Source organism: Watersipora subatra, chromosome 3, assembly GCF_963576615.1.
Source record: "Watersipora subatra chromosome 3, tzWatSuba1.1, whole genome shotgun sequence".
NCBI lineage: Eukaryota > Metazoa > Bryozoa > Gymnolaemata > Cheilostomatida > Watersiporidae > Watersipora > Watersipora subatra.
In genome coordinates this window covers 35,872,092-35,890,502 of record NC_088710.1, presented here as the reverse complement: position 1 = coordinate 35,890,502, position 18,411 = coordinate 35,872,092, and the positions used below count along the sequence as shown (strand labels likewise).

General features: G+C 35.8%; 1 protein-coding gene across 2 annotated transcripts in view; it reads left to right on the top strand.

The window, feature by feature from the left end:
- The window catches only part of LOC137391009 (chromosome transmission fidelity protein 18 homolog), a 91,475-nt gene that overhangs the window by 47,183 nt on the left and 25,881 nt on the right, over window positions 1-18,411 (top strand). For both annotated transcript variants that reach the window (XM_068077342.1, XM_068077341.1), the window contains exons 13-16: window positions 3,291-3,384; window positions 6,197-6,295; window positions 12,576-12,703; window positions 14,513-14,581. In XM_068077342.1, the coding sequence (XP_067933443.1) occupies window positions 3,291-3,384; window positions 6,197-6,295; window positions 12,576-12,703; window positions 14,513-14,581 (390 nt within the window). The remainder of the gene's footprint in view (window positions 1-3,290; window positions 3,385-6,196; window positions 6,296-12,575; window positions 12,704-14,512; window positions 14,582-18,411) is intronic.

Here is an 18,411-nt window from a genome sequence, read left to right as displayed (position 1 = left end):
ACACAATCCGTTCCAGAAGGTTGGTCGAAAACCGAGTTGTTTGAGATCCGAAACAGGTTTTCCAATTAGAATTAATATATATAAGTTTTAATCCGTTCCAACACCCTGAATGTTTACCTTTTTAGTATTTTATACATTATTTTATGCATGAAATTGCACATTAAAATGCTGACCAACACATAAAAAGCAATGTATATCTCGGAAAATGTTAAGCAAAATGGCAAAGACACAAATAACATAAACATAAATGTAACCCAGGCTAATCGTACGTTCGCGTTGTCGTAATCTTCCATACGAAAGATTACGCTAACATGAACGTGTAAAAATAAAAAAAGAATAAAGAAAAGAATTATGAATAGAATTTTTTACTCGGCTACAGGATGTTCTTTTCTCTTAAAATATCTATCCAATGACACTTCTGCCTTCTTTTTAGCACTTTTCGGAAGTGGTTCATGATAGTGTCGTTAAAGTCATTGATGACTCTGGTGGCTGCAGCTTTATTGGGGTGGTGGAGTTCGACGAAATTCTGTAACTCGGCCCATTTGCTACACATTTGTTTAATCTCGGACAATGCGACAACAGTTGGTCATGGAGAGAGCGATCTACACCCGTACGCCGCTCAGCATCCCACCCTCACGTACGCACTCACGCGTCGTACCGGCGTTCAAACTCCGATTTTTGTTCGAACTACGAAGCAAGAATTTCTTTAATTTTTTGTTCGGACTCCGATTTGTTCGAACTGCAAGTCGTTCGAAAACCGAGGTTCCACTGTACTTTAAAACTCAGCATCATGTCAAACTGTTTGTATTTCATAAATCCTAGCGAGCGGTTAGTCTTTACTGGACTTTTATTCCTGGCTTTGTATTTGTACTCATTAGGCAGGTTTGCGTATTAGCCTTCGATTAGAGTTAGTATTAATTTATTTAACTAACAATAAGCTAAAAATTTCTGCATCTTTGTATTTTTGAGATGATTTCACCATTACTCATCAATTTTAGAAATGAAAATTGGAAAGCTAAATATCTCAATTCTACATAGCCAGAAATTCATTAAGCGTATAGTAGATATTGGAACATTAAAACCAGTTTTGATTTAAATGTTGACCAACACACATACTGTCATTACATACTTGGAGATTATCGTAGCTGTTACACTTGTTGCATTTTTATGTTGATTTATCTAACAAGGTGAGCATCTAGTGGCTTGTTAATTTCACTCGCCCTATTTTGGTCTATGCATTCTGGTTTAAAGGTTGACTTGCAACAAAATTCACATTACAGTTATTTGATATGAAAAGATTCACCATGTCTTACTCTGTTGTGTGGTAGGTGCAAAATATGTGGAAAGGTGATTACAAGCTCTTAAAATCTCAAAAACGAACAGAAAATCGCAGCCACACGAGGCCGCCGTAGTTTGGATTCCCTTTCCAAAATGGCTCAAATGTGATGTAGTTGTGCGAGATGGTTTCTGTTTACACTTTCTTGCAACCTTGTTCGTCGAAATATTTTCACAAATATAGTTCACGCATTCAATAAAACTATGTCTATTGTTCTTACACGTCTGATTTATTGTCAATGTAATGCTGTCACTTTTAGCACTGATATCTTATAACTTACCATAAAAAATCGTTAAACTTTTTAACCTTAGCTCGAAGGAGTACATATCATTGTCTGATAATCATGACGAGCCTGTTGGTCACCTGTGATAATCGAAAAGTGCTGCAAAAATTATTTGCGAAGTATTGGGTCACATGATCAGATTACGACTTGACGATTGAATAATGCCGAAACAAAACTGTAAAGTAGCGAGCATCTATATTTGATACGGGGTCTTCGGTGAAACCCGAAGTGTTTGTCATAAACTAGTACTACGGTAAGTTTTATATTGAGCTTTGTATTGGCCTCTTGAACATACGTGACAAGACGATAACCAAATTTCGTGGACACGTCATCGAAATAAGCAGATTCCAATCTACGGCGGCTTTTCGTTTTTGAGCTTTTAAGAGCTTGTAATCACATTTCCACATATTTGGCACCTACAACATAGTAGAGTAAGACATAGTGAATCTTTTTATACCAAATAACTGTAGTTTGAACTTTGTTGCAAGTAAACCTTTAAGCTTAGACTAACTCTTTTCTATTCATCGATCACACAATTTTATAAACCTAACAACACAACTTGATAAACCTAACAACGCAACTTGAGAAACCTAACAACACAACTTGATAAACCTAACAATGCAACTTGAGAAACCTAACAACACAACTTGATAAACCTAACAACACAACTTTACAACACAACTTGATAAACCTAACAACACAATTTTATAAACCTAACAATGCAACTTGAGAAACCTAACAACACAACTTGATAAACCTAACAACACAACTTGATAAACCTAACAACACAACTTGATAAACCTAACAACGCAACTTGATAAACCTAACAACGCAACTTGATAAACCTAACAACGCAACTTTATAAACCTAACAACGCAACTTGATAAACCTAACAACGCAACTTTATAAACCTAACAACGCAACTTGAGAAACCTAACAACACAACTTGAGAAACCTAACAACACAACTTGAGAAACCTAACAACACAACCTGAAAAACCTAACAACACAACTTGATAAACCTAACAACACAACTTGATAAACCTGACAACACAACTTGATAAACCTAACAACACAACTTGATAAACCTAACCCCATAACTTCATAAATTCAACACAAAACACCAGCGCAAAAGCATTAAAGTCACGAGAAGTTCCATGGAAGAGTCAATCCGAGCAATATCATGTTTTGAGGTTGATATTCCAACATAAAACTTACATACATAAGACTCACTTCTATGCAGTTGTATAGGTATTTAGCTAGTTCACATTTCTAAAATGCTACTATTTGCTCTGTGGGTTGCTCTGTGGGTTGCTCTGTGGGTTGCTCTGTGGGTTGCTCTGTGGGTTTGTATAATTATTAAAAGCTGTTGAAATGTTTACATGAAATTTTGTTATGATTATTGATAAATGAAACATCATTTTTCTATAATTTAAGATTATTTACAGTGTTATTGCAAGTATTTCTAATCTAATTTTATACCATCATTTCTGTTAGTATTACAAAGCTTCCGTATCAAACATAGCGAAGATAGCGAAATCAAACAAAGATGGTCTCAAGCATATCGAGGGAAGCTTTTGGGCACTGTCCGCAAGCCTTTCAGTTCTACTTTGGGCAGTTTTAAGCATGTTTATATGTTTGTTGGTAATGTTAGCAAGTTTATCTGTTGTAGGTTTACCCCAGCGTTGCGCTCTCTAAGACAGCATGCCCTCGTGCTAAATTTTCCATCCCAATGTCCATCACTTCTCGCCTCCCGTCTATTCGAGGTAATAGGCTTTTAGCCACATCATAAATTAAGTGCATTTCTGAATGAGTCCTTGTAATCCGTTCAACACTTTAATGTTCCTTGACCATTCTCTCGTAGGCAAGCTGTGATAAGATGAGAATACAAGTCCTATTAGTTATGATTTTAGGATCTTGCTGTGTAACAAACTTTGGAGTGATATTCTGCCTGGATAACAGGTTTTAAGTGTAAAACTGTTGTCAGGCCACATCATTACAGAGCAGCTACTCCTTGCCAATTACAAATGAAACTTCTAGCTATCGCAGACATTATCATTAGATTGCGCCGTTGTAATGGCAATTAATGGAGCGAGTGACTTCCTGTATGGAGAAACTGATGCTGGAGGTGCAACTCTCACCTCTGTGTGGGGTTGATTACTGTTGGCAACTTCCTGCCCAGTTTATTCTTAGCCCTTTGTCACATACGTTACAGGTTTGCTCTACAATCGGTTAGACAGAACTTTTTGACCGAGTTGAGATATTTTAGTCCAAAAACATAAATATAAAACAGGCAAAGTTTAACTAAACTGAATAGCGGTGCTGATACCTACTGAGGCCGTACTATATAACTAATTCTCAATAAACGCAGTCACACCTTCTCTTACCATCACCTCAAACAAGTACAGAGAATTTTAAAAATTAAAAGAAAAATATAAAATTAATAAAAATGTATAAGGCAAGTTAGTTTAAACTTTCCCTATTTCAAGTCAATGTGAGCTTTTGCAACGTTATCCCCCTTACTTCTAAACCTCCTTATCAACAGCCTCCACTTCTATTTGCACCTTTCTTAGGTTGGATACGTAACTCTTGAAGCTTCTCTATTAATTATTGCTTTATTAATTTAATCTTTACATGTTTTATATAGTTCATTTGGTTAATGTGATATGTACATGTAATTACCTGCTGTATTAATTAGGAAGATTCCAGATAACGTAAAAATTTATGTCAAGTTTTTGCTTCGTACTATGTAAAAAATTCCATATAACGTAAAGTGTCGAATCGATGCAAGTTCTCAAGTTCGATTGGAATGGTAACATATCTCGCCGTACTTGTGAGAAAAAATTGACGTAGGTATAGCGTTGTACCTATTATATATACAACTTCTATGACATTTTAGTTTATCGTGATAGATCGTCAGATGTGTCGACAAAACAGAGAATAGGTAGCAGCACAAGTGTTCATAAATACTTGAAGGTTATCGATTGGTGCAGGCGTTACAGCATCCGTCCACCAATTTGAATGTCATAAGTTGGAGTAATGTCGAAAATTATCTTTCATCCTAACCTTGACCTCTGGATACAGATCTACGACAAACTGGTAGACACCGCTCTTTTAATAGTAAAACATTTTGTTTTGCTTTATTGTGGATGTATAAGGTATTTTTTATTAGTTTTACTTTGCAAAATAGACTTTGCTGTCTTGAAAAAATAAACAAATCGCTGTAAATGAATGTCCAAGATGTGCCGTCCCTCATCAAGTTATTGTAAAATTACTGCATCATGGTCTATAAAACCAGTAGAACTAATCAGGAAAAGAAGAAAAGTCGTTGTTGCAAACTAATAATGCTGCAGTTACGGTACAGCCAACAAATTAAAAAGTCTAGTTTTTCCTTTTTGCATAGCCGGAGGGTAAATTTGGAAAGATCTTGGAACGAATTAATCAATTTACATGTTTATTACTGTTCTTATAATGTAAATTCCCTATAACGTGAACATTCCGGGAACGGATTATTTAGGTTGTAGGAGCATCTACTGTATTCTTTGAGAATCTCTGCTCTAACATACAATGACGAAACAATTTTGGGTATTAATTGGCTTTTTTACATGTATGTAAAGGTTTGACGGTAGTATGGGGAGGTTTGGCTGTTGCGTGTAGAGATTAGACCAACGCATATGAAGGTTTGCATGTACTGTGTAAAGGCTCGACTGTAGTATGTAAAGGTTTGACTGTAGTATGTAGAGGTTTGACTGTAGTATGTAGAGATTTGACTGTAGTATGTAGAGGTTGGACTGTAGTATGTAGAGATTTGACTGTAGTATGTAGAGATTTGACTGTAGTATGCAGAGATTTGACTGTAGTATGTAAAGGTTTGATTGTTATATGTAGGGGTTCAACTGTATATGAATTTTATCGAAATAAAAAGATCTGCCAGATTCATGCGTCTTCCTGTCATACTTTTTTTCAGTATATATTCAACATCGGGCTAAAATTAGTGCTAAATTCACTAAATGGTTAATATTACTACAATTAAATTTTGTGGCTTTTTAAATTTGAATGTTATGGTGCAGATGTGGTTGAGTGGTTAGTGTGCTGACGTATGATCAGTAGGTCGGTGCTTCGAGTAACACGGACAATCTGTGGTGTTAGAAAGGGCATCCAATCGTATTTGCTTCTGTGCTAGATTCACTCCGAAGTCCTTAGAACCTAATGAAATAAGTCTTAGGTAGCTTTCTCCCACGGGTTAGGGTTTGAGCACAAGCAATCCATGAGTTTTTTAAGGTTGTTTATTATACTATATCATAGTACCAACTCATACTATAGTATAGTACCAACTTATATTATAATACCAACTCATACCGTATTATAATACCACCTCATACTGTATTATAATATCAACTCATACTATATTATAGTATTAATTCATACTACATTATAGTATTAATTCATACTACATTATAGTATTAACTCATTCTATATTATAGTATCAACTCATACTATATTATCCTAGTTCTATATTTGTATATTGAAGTCTCCTTTTGGCTCTGATTATATACATGCATACACTTCTTTATTCAGATCTGTAGAGAAGAGAAACTAAAGACAGACATGTCGACTCTTATGGCGTTATGTAAGAGATCCTCTAGCGACATCCGCTCCTGCCTTAACACTCTCCAGGTAGGAAAATACATTAACTCCAGTTAAATTTTATCTTCTTTTTATATTTGAAATTTTGGACATTTTATTCCATCCACTTTCACTTATTTATAGGCTTTTTTGTTCACATAACTTTCACCTTGTTCGTGATATCTACCCGACAGCTTTGGAGATTCTTGTATGAATTAATCCAATGGTATAGCACCTCATAACGTTAGCTTTTCCAATCGGTTTTATGATGTCTCATGCAGTGCTTCGAACAGCCAAAGTAATCACTGTAGCTAGTGTCACTAGAGCAGTGTCAAGGTCACTAGCATGCATTGTAGGAATTCAACACTTTTTTCTTTATTATTTTTCATCATAATCATTTATAGAAACATATTGTTACCTGAAACTAACTGCCATCATCATTGCCTTTCTACCTAGCTGCCACCATACCTCGACACACGAGCTTAATGCATTCTGGGAATGAGGCTCATATGTAAATTTTCTCATATCTGAACACAATATTTCCTATTGAAAGTAACTAAACACAAATTAATCTGTTCCCATACTGTGAGAAAACCACCTAAAAACAGGATGTTTTTAATTGTTGTAATTCACTACCTGTGCGCACAGTGACATATACTTATTTTGCGGTTATGATCTGCAATAACCTGTAACATTACTATGTACACTACTGTATGGAGTTCTTACCTTCGAGACAGACAGTAGTGTCTAATAGCGATGGGAGAGAGACTTAACAGCAAAGCATTTTGTACACTAAACATTTGTGATGCTTCGAAACAAAACAAACTTTGAATTTAACTTAAAATAACTTTATCTTACTAAACACGCACTTGAAAGTTAAGTTTTAATCATTCACTAAACTTGACTCTAATTTAATCCTCATTTTAATTTTTTTGCAATATTTTTTCGTTTTGTCACTTTTTATCTCGTTTTTACTGTAACTTATAGCCAACTTTTTAAAAAATTTTTCAGACTGATTCGATGAAAAAGACCAAACGATGCTGTTCTCGAAAGCAGCCTCTCGAGTACTTGACCATTCAAGGGTCATTCAAGGGTCGCATGGAAAATCGGCTCGTGCGCTCGTTTCTTAATGTAGAAACTTTCTCAAAATTTCGCTTGTATCTTAATTTTCTCATAGGTTGGGGCACTTGTTTTTCAAAGTATAGCTGTACTGGTATTGTACCATCTCCAGGTCGATACATAAGAGCTGACTATTTTGTCTGAGCGAGGGATCATCACAACCGTGTTTCAACAATTGTGTTAGCCCAATAATTATCAATATTTGCTGACACGACATTCATGGTTATGTTTTTATCATTTTTCAAATGTGTTGACCTTTTAGCAATTAGCATTGCGGGATAAACAGTGCTTTAAGATGCTTGAATTGGAACTGTTCGGCTTGGCTTAGTTGACAAGACTGAGTGATAATTCTACAGACACTTTCATCAAAGTCCTTTAATGTGCTCAAGATGTTTCAATGATTAGAATACTCTTCGCTAATCATCTGATGGGCTAATTAAATTACTGGCCATGAGATGGGAGAGAGGTAAAAGAACTGTAAACACTGATGCCGTAGACATAGAAAGGAGGCATCACTCCATTTAATCAGACCTTACAAAAACTATCAGTGGTGTTCACTTTATGCTGACATCTGGTCTTCTCTGAGAGGTGCTCGATACGATTAGCTTCGAATCTTCTCCAAAAAAGAATAGCTTACTTTTTATAGCTTTAATTTTAACAATGTATCTTTCCTTTTTGCTCCTTTTAAAATATCTGGGCTAGTTTAGTGTTCTCGTGCTAGAGAAACAACTCTCTTGTTGGTAAAAGAAGGGGGGGACTTTTCGAGATGTATCAGAGGGTTCTGTACCAGGATATCTTGTTGCCCTTAGCGCCTGAGGCAGTTTGAATCAATAGCTGTCAAATACTATGGCTTGACTATTCACTCCACGATTCCCGGATTGTCATTAGATCTTATGACCAGACAGTCTAGCAATCGTGCCCCCTGCGCAGTTGGCACCAGATGCTAGGATCAGACTGTTTAGTCCACGATCAATGGATCCCAATGCTATGGCCATATTATATAGCAATTCTGCTTTCAGCACAAGGTCCTACATACACGGTGGCAATGTATTTCCATATGTGCCGTGTGGTTTATCAATTTCGACTTCATAGAGAGAACAGTTCACAATTTCATCCGTATTTCTGAAATCTCATCTATATTTCAGGATAGAAATGGCCAAGGAACCCCAAACTTAAAATTAAAGTTCGGGATGAGCAAACAATGTAACTTGGGACAGGAATTTAAATTGTAAAGGGGTGAACATCGCAGCTAGTAGACGAGTTATGGCTAAGAACGTTTTTGATTCACCATGAAAAATTTTGTCATGGTTGCATAAGCCCGTTTCTGCAATGTAAAGGAACTGTTCAAGTTCTTGCTCTGAATAACGGTAGGCATATTCATTGTGTTCAGTAACACATCAGCAGACTTAATCAATTCGGAAGGTGATATTTGAGCTCATCATTGTCATATTTTTCGTGAAATGTACTATTGTAAAAAGTAGCCATCTAGCATGACCCGTGAACTCCCAGTGTGACCCCATAAACTTCCAGCCTGAAGAGTTGGTGGAATTTTTGAGTGAGAGCTTGCAAAACTATGGAGCATATATCAAGTTACGGCCAGCTGTAGGACTTGCAGAAGAACAAAACAGAGTGTGACTGACTCACTACTGCTAGCGCAATCTTCTAATTAATTTATTGAATCATGTTATTCGTATAACTTACATATAACTTACATCAGTATGATGAATCAGCTAATGTCTTGATGTGTCACCCCAACTTAAGGGAGTATTTCATCTTACATAGCTGAAGGTAGGAGGCTAAGCGACAGCTAACAAACAGGAAGTAAGATGATGAGTAACTGACTAGAAATTAATTACAACAGAAAAAATAATCAAAAACACATCAGGTTGAAGGATAAGTTTTATCTTGCGAACGTGCTCGTATTACATGTAGATTATGAGTGAGTAGGGCCTAGTTCATAGGCTATTTATACTGAGAGGCTGGCTGTCAGGCAGAGTTTGCGTGCCAAAAACCAGAAGCTTTTTTGTGCACAATTGTTGACAGTTTTCTGAATGGAAACATTGATTGTGTTTTGTTTTTTGCTGTTTTCGCTGTAAACACCAAAAAAGTTAGATCGCTAGTGATCCTTACAGTTATTCAAGTATTCTTGTTTCTGTTCTGCGTTTCTATCGAGAGCCAACCCACTGTAACAAAGATGCCTATACTTGTGTTCTGATCATGTTTCTCACTAGATTCTTCAATAGTCTTTGTGTTTTTTCTCGATGATCTCTATGAGTTGTCTAAATAATTCTGCTATATATATATGTCAATTCATCGTCTCAGTGTAGATTAAAGAGGCGTTATATATGTATATATATTATGTTATATATGTATATATATATATGTTATATATGTATATATATTATGTTATATATATATATGTATATATATTTCTCTCATCAATATTCATTGGGCCAAAAATACAAAAACAAAACAAAATTGATTTGGAGAAATGAAGTATATTATGTTTTGAAATCTTTTGACACAAGATTCCTACAGGAATGTAGTTTGTATGCATAGTTCATGCGGTGTGCTAATGTATTGCTAATTTTTGTAATAAACGTGTTCAGTAATATTGTTAGAGCGCTTCTGTACATACTTTGCTCTTGTTTCCGCTTCTGTTCATCATATTATTCACTAAGATGAGTTTTATTATATCTTCATATGTTTATACATTCATGAGTTTAATACTTGTCTCCAGTAATTGCATAAAACCCTAGCAGATAGTTGCCTTTGTGCTATGGCGGCTCTCAAACTAAAGAACTGTGGATGAGTTAATATGCGTTTCAAATGGGTTTAAGGGGGATACACTGCCAATTTTCAGTTTGTTCTATAGAGCAGTTCGTTGCAAGGCTGATGCTGGTATTTATGTTTCGCAACAACTCGTATTTTAGCTCTAGTATCCTGCAACCTTGAGGCAATTTCCTATTTTAAACCTCTTCTCTAAGGCAGCACGCTCTGCACTAAGACAGCATTTTACACCTTTACTTTGATATGGCTCCTTATACTTCTCCAAGGCAGCGTCCTATACCTCACCTCTATTCTAAGGCGGCATCCCATACCTCTATTCTAAGGCAGCGTCCCATACCTCTATTCTAAGACAACATCCTACATCTTTACTCAAAGGCAGCACTCCACACCCTCTTTACTCTACACCTCTACTCTAGGACAGCACCGTACACCTTTACTCAAAAGGCTCAAGGCTCAGGAACACAGGAGGCGAAATAAGAGGAGTTATGATACCGTTGATATAAGTGCCAGCCTTAAAATGAATACCTGTACATTGTGTCAAAGCGTGAAATCTTTTATCCGTAACAATTTCATCAATCTCTAATAGAATACTTGTGATATAAAGTGTATATTTGTTAGTATATGTTGGTAAATAACCTTTTTTGAAAAACCTTTCTCGAGCAGCTTGGTTTTATTCTAAACCAACCTACTTGCAGCAAGTTTTCAATTTCACTTTCCAACACGCTCGCTGAAAATCACCTAGCCAATCACGACAAAGCAGCAACACAAACATCGGGAATTTTTGCTACAGGCAAATAAGGCAGTGTCAGCCACAGCTTCACAAAGCCATCACTTTTCCAGCAGGTCCTACATGTACTTGTATCAATTCTTAAATTCAATTATAAATACTTGATTACTGAGATACAGGATGTAGTCAATATGCAGTCATTTGTCATGCATTGACAATTTAATTTGAATGTCAACTTCTGAATGTTTGTTTTCGTATTCTGCCTGATTAGCATGTACGTATGAAGAGATATCATGAGAACCCACTTTCGCTTATTTGTGCCAAGATTTTCTGTTCAGCAATCACGTTTAACCAATGTCAGTCGAAGTTGGTAAATTAATAGTTTTAAACCCGTGATCAGCATCCGTTTTGAAAACTGATTTATGCGTAGAAACCTTGGTTTTCCAACATGTGGTAGAAAGTAAATCGAGTTTCTACACTGACATATTAGAGCGTAATAAAATGGAGTACTAATTAAACAGTAGGTTGCTTTGTGAGACGGAAGCGTACGAGGATCATCAGACCTTCGCTAGAGATAAACTTCTGACTCATTTCCTCTCCCTCTCCATAACCGCGATAATGGCCTATCATAGTCTCTATTTAATGATTGGTTTACTCCTCCAGCTCCCCTTCTAATACCTTTCAGCTCTAGTACCTCTCCGTATTCATTCATAAACATAATGTTAATGTTACACGCAGCTATGTAACATTAACTCGTTACACCGTAAGCTAGGCAGAAACAAGCGCGGAATCTCTAATTAAGGAGGTCTGACAGACAACTGACAGCCCGAGTTGAGAGATGATGTTAATAAGAGGCCCTCAAGATACATGGAAATCAGGCAGCTAGCGAGTCAGCAATGGACAATTTGCCAAAAAATATTTTTTATGCAGCGACAGCATGTTTTTGTAGCATTGCCATATTGGTTTGCAAAATAACCATATCAGTTTGTAACATGGCCATATGGGTTTGTAAAATAGCCATATTCGTTTGTAGCATAGACATATCGGTTTGTAGCATAGACATATTGGTTTGTAAAATAGCCATATTGGTTTGTAACATAGCCATATTGGTTTGTAAAATAGCCATATTGGTTTGTAACATAGACATGTTGGTTTGTAACATAGCCATATTGGTTTGTAAAATAGCCATATTGGTTTGTAACATAGACATGTTGGTTTGTAAAATAGCCATATTGGTTTGTAATATAGATTTATTGGTTTGAAACAGACATGTTGGTTTGTAACATAGACATATTGGTTTGTAGCATAGACATATTGGTTTGTAACATAGACTTATAGGTTTGAAACATAGACTTGTTGGTTTGAGACATAGACTTATTAGTTTGTGAGCACTTTCTATCTATTAGCAACATGGGCATTAGATTTGTTTTTTCTGTGTGTACGTAATTTTGAAAATTAAACTTACTTTTTCAGCCTTTCCTGGTAATTAGTCTATCATAGGTAGCCTAGGTGGTCTTTGATCTCCTCCCTCACCAGTCAGTTTAAAATTTGCTTGTCAGACTTTGTCTGAGTAGATAACTCCAATTTCTCTGCTCAGTCATTTTAGGGTAGATGATGGGCTATCCTTTGTTCGCTTATGTATTCATTGTCAACAACCGTACTATGAGGCTCTGTCATCTTATATATATCTTACAGTTTATTCGGAGGAGGAAAAAAGATCTGACAATGAAAGATTTGATGGGAATGAGCATTGGAGCTAAAGATGAACAAAAAAATTTGTTTGCATTTTGGCAGCAAGTATTTCACCTGCCGTCCAAAACCAGGTCAGAAACCATATTTTATCAGTTGTAGAACAGAGATGTTTACTAAGTTTACTTACAGTGATAACGTGGCAACACACCCCCATATGGTGCTGCAAGGTCATCATGGAACAGCCATGTCGCTCTCTGTCGTTATTCAGTGTCGTTGTTTGGAAGCAAAACGCCCGTACGATGCGCCGTCTTTGTGCTATGGAAACATCCTTAGCGACCAATGGCGTTGCACTTGCACTTGCACATGCGCATAGATCGTGCTTGACCTTGACATCAAGCGTCTCGCAACCATCGATTGCTATAGCAACCTATGGAAACATAATTAGCTCAAATGGAAACTTACTAAAATGGTCAAATGTTTTGGCTGTTCAATCTAACAGCCAGGCCTTATCGGTGCGGTTCTCTGTTGTTGGGATGCTGCTGATAAAAAGCGTCAGATTTGCATGGAATTAAAATGGCTTGAGAATATGAGGAGAACAATGTTATTTACGTGATCTGTGGTTGCTTCGTATAAACTTAACTCCGGCAACAATTGCTACAAAAATTTTTTATGCATAGCTATTCTTTTGTATATGTACAGTTCTCACAAACATCGTTATCTTTCGATCCGCATGTCAAACAGCATTCTAGTATCTATTTATACAATGCTTGATGACTCTGTCTCCGCTGCCTTGTCATCAGCAGACAGTTGTATAGTCTTTAACCTTTACTGTATCACGCCAACGTCACACTTGTCTTAGGCTGTATTTATAGAGCCTCAGGAAAAGTTACATAATATCGCGCCGTCTAAATTCGCGAATTGTCCATTCCACTGCGAGGGTGGCAGCTATAGGCAGCACTGCTAGGCAGTTCGATAGTGTGTGATTTGCTGCCTCAGGGTACATGAAATATCATCTAGGGATCTTGGCATCTCAAGGGCTTCTTATTAGCCAGCCCGTGAGGTCAGTACCGAGACATTCTCGCTGTGACTTTGAGTAAAAGGTCACCTGCTTCATAGATTTTTAAATCGCTTTCTAGATGTAGTTATTGGTAAGGTATGGTGTGTGGTATGGTTTTATATGGTGTGTGGTATGATGTGTGGTATGGCTCTATTACTTCTGAAATTCTCTGAACCTGTCTATATATTTTCATTTTTGTGTCATTCACGGTTCTTAATTTTTTTCATTTAGGCGTTACTTGTCTCTTTTTTTCTAACAATGCTAACAAGTATTCCCTCAAAGTAATCTATGTAGATGACAGTAAAATGTTTTTATATGTTATATTTATTTACATATAGAATATATCTGCAAATTTGAACTAATACTAATTTTAATTTGAGCTGCAAATTTTTTTATGTTTTATCGTACATCCGCAAATATTTTGTAGCGCAAATTCCTTTCAATTTTGGTTCAAACCTGCTTATTTCTAACATATAGCATGCTTGATAGGTTTAAGTGTTAGATATCAGGAAATAGATTAGGTAAATAGTTATGGAATTGTTTTATTTGTTCTTTTTGCAAGCTTTTGTTTAAGTTCTATGGAAAGTAAAACAATTAATTAATAAACGGTTGTTCTACAGGCTGTACAGACTTGTATATGAACACATGTCTCTTTCATACTCAGCACTTTTTTAAAGATTTTCAAGGTCATTTTAGGTTTCACCTGATTAAATTATGAATAATTTTTTTTGTTCTCCAACGCCAAGTTTCTGGTTGAGTTGTCTAGATGCTTTGGCTTATATATCACTAGGATACTAAATATTTATTCAGCTAGCTAATTGCTGTAACGTACGTACGTAGGCGCTTGAACTATTGCATTATAAATGGAGGTAATTACTTGTAGAGCTCAGATGCCATACGCGTACGATGAACCAGTTGAAGCAGCCGATAATGATAGCTCTCTACCACGCAGGTATTTGGTAGATCCGAGACACTCTTAACGCTTGTAACGTCTGTTCGTAGGGTCCTTGCTAGCAACCAGTGTGTTGGGTATGCTCGTAGGATTACTACATAAGGCTAAATAGTCTTGTTGTGGAGACTGTAAACTGATGTGTTCGATACCTGCATAAAGTAGCAGTTACACTTCAGCCAGTATGTTGGTGCTTTTTCATATTTTGTGTTTATATATTTATATATATATAGCTTTATACATACACATGTTTTTATATACAATGTATATATACATTTTAAAAATGCAAAAGTTGTGTGCAACATCCTAAAATACTGAGCGAATAAAACACATATTTATAAAGTAATATATATACACATATATATGGATATACTAGTTGAGTGCCTGGCGGTGCCCGCGTAATAAAAAAATTTTGCACAGAACATTTATTATCATTTACCATAATACAACATATGAAAAATAATTTGGCAATGATACAATTAATACAAACTGAAAACCCAAAATAAAAATCCTGAATTTGCTGAATTAGTAATCAAAGTTAGTGCATAGAAGTATGCTTATAAAAAAGGTTACTGTTCCAGCAGAAGCTATTCATCAAAATGAGATAACGGACTGCCTTTGCCTGGTACTTTGACTAAATGGAGAGAGAGAATGTAGGAGCTATTCCTACTCAAGATAATACAATTGTCCAAGGGAAAAGTATTTAGTCTTTACAGATTTAGCAATCGAACCTTAAGAAAAACTGGAAATAGGAATCTAACAGCACATTTGAAAAATAACAAATTAAAAAATAGGTAATGGTTGCAAAAAATTAGCTTTTAAAAATTTCAAAAAATAGCAAATATAAATGGTAATATTAATTAATAAAAAAAGTGGCAATTGCCAACATAATACAGAGTATGTATATGGTAAGAGCAAGGTGAATGATAAGAAGGGTTTAGTTTTGTAGTTAGGTGCTGTAGTTAGGTGCTAGTAGTTAGGCGCGTGTGTTTACACACTTGCGGTTGCAATCTTCGTGAGTTCTTAACCAAAATGAAGCGGATCTTGTTTTCCTAGATTTTAATTGCTATAGCCGGACAGACCGATGACAGACGACAAACTTTGCGATTTATATGTATATATATTACTTTATAAATATAAAATTATTGTACAAAAATAATTAATATATTATATTAGTTATATTTTAGTAGCGTTACTGTTATACTATGATATCTATTCTTTTTGTGGGTAATTAAATTTAATAGAACTAGAAAAGTAGTCTTGAACACATGGTCTCCATGTCCATGATGCAATCGGATACGATCAGTGGAGATACTGTAAAACCCTTTACATACAAATATATGTCGTACCCGAGCCTGCTTCATATGTTAAATCCATCATTTATAGGGGCCAGTAATCCTCTGACATTGCATTATAGTTTGCGTAATTCATTCCACAGTACAAAACAAGATAATTATTTACTATATGCTGCTCATTGTAATAAAAACAAGTTAATTATTTAATATATGCTGCTCATAGTAATAAATCAAGTGCATTATATAAGAGAAACATAAATATATATGGATATGCATATTTGTGCAGTATATTTGTGTATATATATCCAGTTTGTGTTATGCTACATAGCGTCACAAAAGTGTAGCCTCTCGCACCGCCATAGGTATTTATTACTTTTTGAATGTGGTTGGTGGATTAGAACAATTAAAAACTTGTTTTTCCATTGTAATATTCTGTTTTAGGGGTTTTTAGAGGATGGAAACAGATTAATTTGTATTTAGTTATTTTGAATAAAAACAATAGATTTGAGATACAACTGAATTGGCATAATTCATTCAGTCCTGGAACGCATTATGCCAATTCACGTCGTATTTCAAATCCATTGTTCTTATTTAAAATAACTAAATACAAATTAATGCGTTCGATCACTGTACTTAAATAAACATTTACAAAGAGGTTTTTATTGCTACTAATATCACGGGCAAGAGAGGACTGGAAATGTGTGCTCAGCAATGTCTAGTTTCTGAGGTAGAGTTAGTGATCGAGATATCAGGCATAGCTTACTCTAGTTAACCTTTACTCTAGTTAACTCTTACTGTAGTTAACTCTTACTCTAGTTAACTCTTACTCTAGTTAACTTTTACTCTAGTTAACTCGTACTCTAGTTAACTCTTACTCTAGTTAATTCTTACTCTAGTTAACTCTTACTCTAGTTAACACTTACTCTAGTTAACGCTTACTCTAGTTAACTCGTATTCTAGTTAACTCTTGCTGTAGTTAACTCTTACTCTAATTAACTCTTACTCTAGTTAACTCGTATTCTAACATAGTCTAGATAAACTTTAAACCAACTAACTTTTCATATATATTTTACACCTTTTCTATATTGCCAGCCTCTTCTCTATTGCTTACAAAACTGTACCTCTTTAAGGAACTTCAAATGTATTTTGAAAGTTAAAGTATTTTTAATATAGCAATTGTGTGCCTAAGATAACAATGTCAGCGACATGATTGCCCTATATGGTCGCTGACACATGACACAAGTCATGATTATTCTGTGATGATACTGTCTACCCTAGGACACTTATGTATTCGCCTCATCTAACTTTCGCGTTTTCGCGGAGTCATCCTCTCGCGAAAATTTCATGTGCGAAACTAAACTATCATAACGAACGAGCGAAAACGCGAAATTATATAGCTTTGTTCATTGATAGTCAGGCCTGTATTCACTGGTTGCAAGTTGGGGCGGCTAATGTTAGGCGACTAGTTATGAACACCTAGGGTGTGGAGGGGGCGGTGTAAGCCCCCAACAGGTTTCTCTCATGTAGGGCCTCCAGCCGGGCCTCTCGTGTGAAGTTTTAAAAATTTTTATCGGAAAGTATCAACATTTTTCTATTTTTTGAGATTTGTTTTAGGTGATGTGACTGACGAGACGTTTTTAAATTAAAATAGGCAAAACTTGACCGCAGTTAATACGCTCAGAAAAAATACATCTTTTTCTTTTGAGCGTTTTAATAAAGATCAATTTTGCGGATTTTATTTTAAGTTTATTCGGAGGTTTTTACGCGTTCGAAGGGACATGGCCAAGCGGGTGTTTGGTAAAACTTGATCTTTTGCAAACCTTTATAAAAGTCGTTAACAAGAATATTTTGCCGCTGATGATGATAATAATGACCCCTAAGAACTACTAAAAGTTGATGTTTGTCTCTATGGCTTGGAATGAAGCGATATTCTACAGCGATAAAAACCGTGTCCATGGCCGTTGGGCAAATAACTTTTCGAATAAATGATGTTGAGGTCGAGTTATCTGAAGCAATTTATCATTGCGTTGGAACTGACCAAACAAATCCGTTCGAGTTAACCTTGTGTTTTGTGTTTGAGATGAAATGTTACATTTTATCCGAGGGCGAGTTATCCGAGTTGGACTGTACTTAGCCGTGAAAAATCCCCAAAAAGTTGGGGCGGCTCAGCCGGCCAGCCGCCCCAGGAAATACGGGCCTGTAATGATAGTCCAAGAAACAAATGGCAGCAAGCGATCAAATTGCATTATCGACCTTGCCCACACCATTCTATCTGCGATTCACAAATACAAACTAGTCGCAAATTGAACATTTTTTTTATCGGTGAACTGAACCTGAGGAATCTAATTATGTTTGTTCCACTGCATTTATTTTCACATCACTATATTTTCGCACTCATCAGAGCTGCGAAATTAATTTGCTGCGAAATTTCACTCTGTATGCTACTCACGAAACTAAATACTAGCAAAATATAAGTGTCTTAGGGTAGTTATGATTGCTTCTATACCCATGTGTTTCAATCAGACTTCAGTTTTAACC